This window comes from Zonotrichia leucophrys, chromosome 7 (assembly GCF_028769735.1).
Source record: "Zonotrichia leucophrys gambelii isolate GWCS_2022_RI chromosome 7, RI_Zleu_2.0, whole genome shotgun sequence".
NCBI classification, from domain to species: domain Eukaryota; kingdom Metazoa; phylum Chordata; class Aves; order Passeriformes; family Passerellidae; genus Zonotrichia; species Zonotrichia leucophrys.
In genome coordinates, this window is record NC_088177.1 from 21929930 (window position 1) to 21940527 (window position 10598).

The 10598-nt window shown below is 42.4% G+C and overlaps 1 protein-coding gene across 1 annotated transcript in view; it reads right to left on the minus strand.

The window, feature by feature from the left end:
• ITGA4 (integrin subunit alpha 4) overlaps nt 1–5421 on the minus strand; it is a 34336-nt gene extending 28915 nt beyond the window's left edge. Inside the window, exons 1-2 of the mRNA XM_064718398.1 lie at nt 5203–5421; nt 4994–5115 (exon numbers count right to left, since the gene is read on the minus strand). Of these exons, the coding sequence (XP_064574468.1) occupies nt 4994–5115; nt 5203–5387 (307 nt within the window). The 5' untranslated portion in view covers nt 5388–5421. The remainder of the gene's footprint in view (nt 1–4993; nt 5116–5202) is intronic.
• Between the last annotated feature and the right edge of the window lie 5177 nt (nt 5422–10598).

Here is a 10598-nt window from a genome sequence, read left to right on the forward strand (position 1 = left end):
CAGGTGAACCCAAAATGTTTGAGGTTTAAGTGTTAGTTTAGTTACCCAGCAGAGGATGTCAGTACAGACCACAGAGTACTAATGCTGATGGGATATTGTTTGCACAGAAAAAAGCCCCATAAATCACACCCCACACCTTCTCACCCCTCACCCCACCAAAAAGCCTGCAAAAATTAACCCACCAAACAAAACACCTGTGCTGAGAGCAGAACTGGCATTTATTACTGTCCAATGCATTACAGAGTTTAAATGAATACATAGATTATCCTATTGGCTAATGTCAGAGATGACACTTCCATGTACTGCATATACACTGCTTTTCAGAAACAAGTGTGGAATTTAGTTTTGGAACTGAATTATGCAATGGAAAACTTCTCACTACCTAAGGGAGACATTTCCATGGTTTACATGAATTAAAAAGCAGATTTATCAGATTGAAATATCCTCAGAAAAGAAAATTCCATTACACTCCCATGTGTAAGAATTAGTCCTCCTTTAAACTGCACAAGGCACTTCTGGTAATTCCCTTCTAGCAATGAGTTCCATCCTCTTCTAATAATGACTTACCTGGGACTTGCTTTTATGTGGACTTACAGGAAACGGGAGAAGTAGAGAAGACCAGGGCAATAAATTGAGACCCCAAGAGACTGAGACTTTTTATCACTAAATCAAATAAAACCAGACAATGATGATGTGAGAGATGAGTAAGTTCAGCCTGTCTCAGTGCTTCCTTCCTGTGCCTCTTTCAGAGGTTTGTAACAAAAAGAAGCACCACCATTCTTTGACACTCACTGGATTTCATTCCCCTTTTCCTTTGCTCCAGTATATGTTGATTCAGGGTTATTTTGGCCCTCTACTGAAATGCTGCCTTATGTTTCCTATCTTTCTCTGACTGGCAAGTATTCAACCACCTTGAAATTACAGACATCCGTGGGAGAGAGAAGCAAGAACTTGACATCCCAGACAGCCTGATGAGTCCCTGCTCAGGGTATGACATTATAAAAGCTTTATCAAATGAGAAAATGGAGCATTCTGCACAAGCAACAGAGCAGCACTGCAAAAGCTCAAGAGGACATGGCAGCTTGGTTGCCTCAGGGAAAAGGAGCACGTGCTGTCATAAAGTCACTGAGAAATAAGTAATTGCCCATGCCTGTGTACATTACACAGCTGGAAGACACACTTCTGCTGCAATCCCCTCTGAACACATCCACAGAAACAATGCAACTGCACACAAATATGGTCAGAACTTAAAAAGCCACTTCTGGTTTTGGCCTCAAGGATCATAATACAGATGTTTGCAATGTCATCTGAGAAACCAGTTTTATACAACTTGCTCCAGTGTTTTCCATGCCCAACAGCCTCTCATCACCCACTTTATCCTCCCTTAACTCCTCTGGTTCATTGCTAACTGATGAAAATGATGAAGTCTGCTGCAAAGGCAATAAGCTTCCTGATATCCTGCTCCTAGGTGTCAGGGCCTCAGAGTCTAGTTTTACTCACCCAGGAACTACTTTTTGTTTTCACAGATCTGATGTGGTTTATCCCTCTTATGTTCCTCAAATAACTTCAACCCAAAACATTTTAAATGATACCCATTTCCATCCTTCTGTAACAGACCTAGGTCCAGAAGATCCCATGTTCCTTGGAATAGTATGGCTATTTGAAAGAGGTCACTTGCCAGGTACGAGCACTGCAAGCAACATAAAAAAACACACTACCAAAACTCAAACTTATTGAAATCAAAGTTGAACAGACACAGCTCTTCTGCCTTTGGGGAAAACCATTAACTGTTCACTTTTCCATTGTAATGATTCAGCTGGGGGAGCTAGAGGGCAATTTGTTCACAGGTTAATTGCAGCAGAGACTTAAAGGAAGGGAGCAAGACTGAAACTGCAGGCAGAGCTTTCTGGCCTTATATTAAACAGTACGCAGTGAATTTACTGCATTCATCTGTAGCTAAAACTAATTTTTTCTTTAGACTGGACAGCAAATTGCACAAATTATTTCCTATATACTTAAGCCAGTAAATCACTATTTCAAATCTGACATCAGTGCTATTGAAAAATTTCTGTAACATTTTATATGTCCAAAATTCAATAGGTCAAAATGTATAGAAAACTTTGTGTAAATTCCTCTGCAATAATCTGTGACTACCCCAAGCTGACGTGGGCAAGGATTTGAAACTCAAGACTAGAAGATGGACACAGTGCCTCAATCTGAAGTACTGTATTTTGTACTTGAAGTTTCATAATCAAACAAGCCTCTGCATCTAACATAAGCCATTATTTAAAAATACTCCGAATACAAATAAATCTGCAGTCTAGAACACTTGACACCATAAACAGAAGTACTAGAACTCAAAAAGAGACTGAAAACTCTTCTATTCATCAATCAGAGAGAGATTTAAAAGTGTCAATGAGGGGCTAGGAAGAGGAAGCCTTACTAGTGTATCTCATTGCTCTTTTCAGCTCTTAAACCAGCCCAGGGCCTGCAACATCTTGATGAACATTAAAATTCTTCAAAGTATGTCTGGATGAGTTATCCCAGATTCTGTGATGACTGCAGCATAAGACTGTTCCCAGCAGACCTTTTGCTTCTGAGAAAGCAGATAGGGACTTGTGACACAAAAATACAACAGCAGTTTTGTGTGATCAGAGGCTTCCTAATGGTTCATGAATCCTTCATTAATTAGTTACGGCAGTTTCAAGGCTACTTTAGCAAAAAGGAGTGACAAAGTATTTTAACATATTTATGTCTCCAAGTAATTCACATCCATTTATTACAGAATCCCAACATTTGGAAAGCCATTTCTATTGCCTGTTATCACCTCTACTTTTTTATGACTTATAATTAGAAACTTACCACCTCAAAGACGTTTTTACCAGAACAAAATGCAAATTCAACTATTTAAGAGCAAGACAGAAACATTTATTTCTTACTGTGCCTGTTCAGCAGCGCAACATATTGCCACACATTTTTCTAAGGAAATTCCCTATTCTATGAGATCAGAACCCAAACTCGAATGAGTTAGACAAAGATAATTAAGTTCAGCTTTGTAATTGCAAGTTTCCCTGCACATTTCTCTGACCTCAGATACTATGCCACTTCATTCACATCCCATGTTGCACAGCTGCCTTTGGCTTCTTCATTGACCTCCATGACCTGTTTTACAATACAGCACTTCTTTTCAGCTTCTATTTAACTTCAGAAATACTACAGACAAACCTTAGTGATGCAAAGATGTCATCTTTGCAGTAATGAAAACCTAGTTTGCAAAAATGTGGCATAACTACATAACTGTTTTAAAAAGTATGTTGCGTAACCTGCAGCCTTCAATTCTGGGAATAGAGGCCATGTTAAGCTGAGCCTTTGGAACTGCATAAACTTTTTCATATATCTGTTGCCTCATTTCACTTAGAATCCCTTAAGCTGTTGAAGAAAAACCCATCATATTATTTCTTTGGAGATTTTGTTTCTACATTGGCTAAATGAGCAAAGTGAGAGGCATTGCAGATGTTTGTAGTTTTCAAAGAACCTGAAATTTTCAAGTCTTCCTTTCCTTCCCTCACACAGTAAAGGACTATTTTTACCACCAATCTAGGAACAGGGATTTATTGACTCTTAGCATATGTTATAAAGTCACTACTTTAGTTGGCCTCCTAGATTTTTTGCAAGCCTCCTAAAAATCAGACAGTCAGAAAAAAATAGGTCTTTGTTATGCATAACTTTTTAATAGATATAGTATGGGAATGAAAATACTCAACAAAACCCTAAAATACTACTTGGGCTGGTATAAACATAATTTCCATTCTTTCTAGCAGCAACTGCTTGTTTTTTTCTTACAGGACTGCCCGTAAAACACCACTGAAGTACCTTAGGTTTTTGTAACCCAGTTACAAATTGAAACTCTTATATAGATTTGTAGCAAAAAAACCACTAAAAACAAACTGACAGAAGGATAGAACCTGTCAGTTCTAAGTTTTATACACAGACATGTAGAGAAATAATTGTTTTAGTATTTTTTTGGTTACAGAATGCTGTCACCAAACAGAGCTCCGCCCTGACAGCCACCAGTTCATGGTGTGCCATTGCTTTCAAATATTTTGATAGCCCTTTTCCCGCGCTTCCCCGCGCTGGGTGGTGTGCTCATAACGGATGGGATACTCTGGGTCGGAGGGTGGCACAGTACAAGCTGGGGAAGATTCTCTCCATAGCACATGAATAGCGTCAACAGCACTATGCAAATGGGACAGGAAGAGAGCCCAAGGCAATTCACACATGTTCATGGCAGCCCAGAGCAGAGCCTTCCCCTTTTTAACAAGTATCAAGCGCTTGGAAGTTCAGTAAGTTCAGCCAGTTACATCTCCTAAGTATGGAGACCGTGGAGATAAAGAGAAGCAAAGTTAAATGCAGGACCCATAAACACCGATTCAGTCAAAAAGAACTTTGTTCGCCTGAAACGCCAATAAATCCGCAAGCAGGGGGAACCCATCAGCAAGACAGCTGTGGCTCAGAGTTACTTTAGGGTGGCTTTTACGAAGAGAAGGCTTTGCAGGGGAAAACATGATTTAGGCACATACTTCTACCCTCCCATCCCTGAGCTTAATGCATTCATCCGCTGCCCTGAGAGCTGCAGCAGCTCTCCGCAGAGCAGGCTCACACCGAAACTCTAACGGGGCTTCTGACTCGGAGGCTGAAAGGTGCGAAACGGCTGTGGGAACATCTGTCCCACCTAACTTCCCCAAATCAAGTTTTGGTCATGTCATCTCTCGATGCCGCCGCTACAGTCCTCAGGCATTAGCGCTGATCTCGCCCTTTGGCGAGAGGCACAGCACTCTGCAGTTTACGGCGGAAGGGCCCAGCACGCCCCGCAGGGCAACGGAGCGGAGCCGCGGTGCGCGCCGGGCGGCGGGCACCCTCCGTCCGTCCGTCTGTCCGTCCCCGGCCGCCGCCCCGCCGGGGTCTCCCCGCCCACGGCCCGCTGCCGACTCACCCAGCTGGAGCTGCTCGCACTCTCCGCTGGAGCTGCCCCCGATCCGGCACCGGAATATGGCCCCGGGGTTCACCACCGACTCGTTGGCGGGCCAGCTGGCCCGGGGCGCGCCCGCCACCAGCCTGCGGGCAGAGACGGCAGCGTGAGGAGCCGCGGCCAGGGCAAGGCGCGACGGGCCCCCGCGGGGGGACGGCCGGGCCGGGACTCACCATCGCTCCTGGCCGTGGCGGTGCAGGAGCACCGAGTAGCCGAAGAAGGTCCCGTTGCCCCCGCGGAAGAGCAGCGCGTGCTGCGTGTCCAGGTTGTAGGGCCGCGCCGTCGGCAGGCACAGGCACAGCAGGAGCAGCGGGGCGGCCCAGCCCGCAGCGCCCCGCGCCCTCCCGCAGCTCCGCATGGCTCCGGCCGACCGGCAGCGCACCGACGCCGGCTTCCCGCCTCTCCGCTCGGCGAGAGGAGAGGGCAGGGCAGCTCCGCGCCCCGCCCTGCCCTGCCCCGCCCTGGGTCACCCTCCCCGCGGCCCTGCTGGGGGTGTCCCCGCAAACGGGGGAGTCACACGGGCACTCTGCCGCTGCCGCCTCCCCCCACGCGGCCGCAGCCCCTCTCCCTGCCCGGGCGGCGGGGGTCGGGTTTCTCCCCGCCCCGTCCGCGCCCACGGGGACGCTGCGGAAGGGACGTGGCCCCCGTGTCCCCGGGCAGTGCATGGCCCCGTGGGACGCGACCATCCCGACACCGGTGAAGCAGAGAGGGCCGCGTCCCCCTCGCTGCGCCTCGACGCACTTGGCCGGCCGTGCCGGCAAAAGGGGCAGGAGATGCTGGAAACTTATCCCAAAGTCTCCCGCCGAGCAGCGGGCGGGCAGCTCCACCCAAGCGCAGGACTGTGTTCTGAGGAAGGAAGTGTGGAGAGGATTGAGTTTTACCGTTACATTTAGGAAAATCCCAGTACCCCTGTGTTGAAGCCTTCCCCACCGTGGCTGTGCTGAGGGGTCTTGCCTGCTGTCCCCCGGTGGGGGTATTTCATTCCTGAAACCAGTGCCGCAGCAGCAGAGCACAGTGAGCCTGGCCTACCCGTGTTGTGCAAGACTGCTCACTGCTGATGGCTCCTTCCTTTCACGTGTGGTGTAGTCAAAACAGCACCCCGTCGCTTTTTTTTTTACATTTTAGAGTAACTTTTTCACGTTCCTGTTCAGTTCTTCAGTTGCTGACAAAGTTAGCAGCCATGCCTCCAGACAGCAAAGGAACAAAGGAAAATGAGCATTGTGCAAGAGATCTGGTATTTGGCAGACCTTGTAAGGGCTCCCTTGATCTTAGTGAGGAGCTTTTCTGTGTGTTTTCAGCAATCAGTTGCTGACTCTTGATTTAGCTCATACTGAGTTGTGTTCATCCTGAAATCAAGGCTTTTACTTCTATCTGCAAACCTTGCCTCACGGAAGTCCTTTGAATACCAGGGCTTCCCTGTTGCTATAATAATCCCTGTATATGGATGACCTATGTGTAATGACATTTTGAATCTGAGAAACAAGAACAGAAGAACTTGTAAATGAAAATTTTAGTTACAAAGATTACTTACTGCATCTGGAATAAAATCCAGTATGATTGCAACTATCGAATATTATACACATTAGAAATAACAGTGAGATTTCCCTAATGGAAATTTAGAACATGGCATTTTAAGTTTCTTGGAAAAATACCCCCCTTTCATTTCCATTAAGTTAGTGGAAATGTGGAAAGCTTCACACTTCTGCAAAATGCTGAGCAACTAGCAGAGCAGGGAACTGAGGCAATGCAGAGTGAAACATCTTGTCATCCTGACCACATGCAGATGTGTAGTTTCTGGAATGAGATCAGCACAGTGGAAGATCTGACAGCCAGTCAGCAGTGTATCTTTTTTTAAGTCGTCATCTCTTGAGCCATCAGAGGGCTTCTCCGGATGACACTGATGTGGAGCAGTGGCTGTTTCGTGCAAAGGAGTCAAACAGCTTCTCAGCTGCTATTCATCTTCCTTCCAATTACTGACATCAAAGGAGTTAAAACAATCAACAGCAGCTGTGAATCTGCATTTCTACTACTCAAGAAGTTTTCACCCTCATTTTCAAAGCAGCAAAACAAACATGAGTCAAAACTGAAATGCTAAATTGTGGTTTAGTTGGCGAAAAATTGTGAGATGGTTGTTCCACCATGATGCAGGAACCATGTTGAGATGATGGCTGGGTTCCTAGCTGACAGGAAAAGGTAGATTGTAAAGTTGTGGGATTCAATTATTGGTGCATACATAGCTGCTTACCAGCTATGATATGAAATTGAAACCTCAACATCACCTGTCAGGAGGAAATGTGTGTGTTGTCTCCTAGACTCTGCTGGAATGGATGTGATCATGATCCACCAGGCATCAGTGAAATCAGTGGAATATAAATTACTGGAGAGTCAGAAATCCATACTTTGAGAAATATTCTCAGGTTTCAGTACCATTCAGGTACCAGGCAGAGGGCAGAATAAATGCAACTGACAATGGAGTAATGGAGAGAGAACTTGAGTTTTATTAGGTATTAAGAGAATTTGCAGAAAAGGTGGAACCATCACTGGAAGCCAAGTACCTGTATTTACAAATCAAATATCAGTTATGTATCAGTTTGTATCTAAGTTATCATGAAATAATAAAACAGTTCTCCCCAAAATGTCTTACTGCTATTCATTCTCAACAGCACATCTCCCACAGTCCTCTGTGGTTTAATAACACTAGAAGCAAAATATAACAGTGACTTGCTTTTGTGCTTGAATTTGGTTCACCATCTAAGGCAATTTCAGAGGAGCCAGTGGGATGATTTGTTAATTATATTAGTCTGCAGTTTGGCAGCATTTTTTACAGCAGATGTGTACATTTCATCTGACTGTCCTCATCTCTTGCTGCTTGTTCTTGAGTCATACTGCTGCCCCTGTTACACTGAAATTGTTCAGTGTCTGAGCAGTGAAACACATCAGAGAAGTGATCTGAGTTAAAAATAACTCAGCAAAATCCTCCAAACCTAGATTTGATATTGTGTGGCTGGACAGTTATACTGGTTGCATTTATAGGATGGTTTAAACTGATGCTGCAGCTTTAGGAGCTTTCTCATGTAACAGCCTTAACTTTCTAGAAGTAGCAAGTCTATAAAGTGAAAACCTACACATCTAACTTAAAATGAAGCAGTTTCTTTCCCTTCTTAAGTGAGAAGAAGGGAAAGAAAATTACTGAAGGAAGAACATCCTGATTCTGAATGTCTGTCAGCTTTCTTCTTTGGAACATATAATTTTTGATTCCCTAAGTTGAAAGGCATTTGTATTAAATTAAGTCCTGTGTATGGGCTGGTGTTGGGAAACTGATCACATGATTGTTTTTGCTGTGTTATAAATACATGAAAGCATGTGCTGCTAAAAGTCTTCATGGATATGGCTGCCTTCAGCTGTCCCTCGTCTCCTGTGTGTTGTGTAAGCCTACTGCTGCTTATGGAAGAGCGTCTCCAAATCTACTCTGAATTAGAAATAAAAACAATCAGTGGTTGAGTTCTTGTTCCTAACTAGAAAGACATGAAAGTTTAATTTTTAAATTGTCTAAGTACTTAAATAGTCCTATTTCAAATTTGAAGTTTCTAAACCTTTCTGATTTACTGAAACATGGAAAATCTAGGGTTTTGGTCAGACCATAACTATGTCTTATTTTTATATAAATTTCTCCCCCACCATCCCCAACAATGGCAGTGGGCCACAAAGTCTAGTATTCATATGCTGTCATCTGAGAAATTATAGAAGGCAAATACACTCTTACCTCTAAGGCTGTGTTCAAGAAACTTCATCTTCCCTCTGCTGTAAGATACATGTGAGCTCTCATGAAGAGGTTGTATTGTCCACTGACAAGTATAATTAAGCACAGATGTTGGAGGCACCAATAAGAAACAAATCTTAGCAAAGGTCTTAATTTTATAATTTTGCTTATATTATCTTTAGAAGTCTGAATTTCATTTAGAATCAGGTAAAGAGAAACAATCTTTTAATTTAATCAGCTTATAATATATTTACACTCATATAATGTGCTTTTAGGAAATTCTTTAAAGAAGTTTTTTCTTCCCTTGAAAAATTGTGCTGCTGAAATGAGGACTGATCTGCCAAAAGAGCCTTCCAGTATTTAAACATATAATAATGTCATACAGACAATGACTATGGCAACCTGACTAGAAGAAGCAAACAAAAGATAATTATAGTTAACAACGGCCTAACTAATAACTGCATTTTGGTTTACAGATAGGTAGAACTGGAAATTAATCATTACATGTGTGATTTTTATTTCTTAAAATTTTCTCAAAGATTCTTGAGTTGCAAGACCAGACACAACTAAATGACCAGTTCTGAGCAGAACTGGGCAGTAACTTCTTTTCCCATCCCAAAGGAATTACTGAACTTTTGAAACTTTCCCATCTGAAATTCAAACAAAGAGTGTTTTCATGCACTATTTCTGTGTCTTTCTTTGTAAAAGTCTGGTTCAGCACAGTTACAGCATTTTTTCATTATTATCAGTTTTTAAAACAAATATTTTAGTTAGATCTAATCTTTTTGAGATAAAAGGAAATATGTATGTTCAGAGAATTTCAACATAAAAAAATGTAATTTTCTTTTTTTCAAAATTAATAATTTATTTAAATCGACACTTTCCCATAATTAATTTTCCATAATTAATTAATGTTTTGACACATTCATCTCTACACAGAAAAAAAAATCTGACCATTTATTGGTATTTCTATTTTTTCATGTTTCTATTTTTTTCATATTTCTATTTTTTCGTAGGTTCCACATGTCTGCTGATGAGATCAGATGCAATGGGAATGGAACAGAATTTGAAAAAACTTTGCCTAGATTTATTTCTTAGCTGCAAAGCAATTTTAAGTTAAACATTGGTCTGTTGCATCTGCTAAGCAAAATAAACTGGAGCACAATGTAAAAGCCCAAGCTTGGTTATTTAAACAAGTAGATATTAGTTTTGCTGAAAAGAAGGATCAGTTCTGTACTCAGGTATGAATGAATTTGGCACTTATCATTAATGTTAGTTTCAATTTGCATCAGTGTTTAAGTATGTGCACATGTCAGTACAATCAGAGCGTTATGATATGCAGGACTGCCCTAATTGTTTTTGTTTTCCAAAGGTTTCTATATAAGACCTTAAATGAATAGTCTGAATGGAGTGTAAGGTTCTTTGTCTCTCTCATTTATTTTTAAGGGTTTTGTAAAATAATTTCTAACAAAAAACAGGCATGGTCAATGATTGGTGCAAGTTGGGCAATTAATAGTTTAGAAACTGAGTCAAATGATGCTGAGGCTGAAAGCCTTTGGCTCCATAGAAAAACTAAGCTCTATGAAAACAGCCCCAAATTAGAAAGGGTGGATGTGTGTGGACCATGTTCTTCCAGCAGTGACAACAGCTAATATTTCAGATAGAAAAAATACCTCACAAGACCTCCTTATTTCTTGAAAATAATCCACCAGAAACCAAAACTGAAACAGTTGTTGGAAGAGAACTGTTGAAAGGAAACATCTGGAGGAAATGCCATTCCAATTTGTCTTGTCTTCAGTATATTATAAC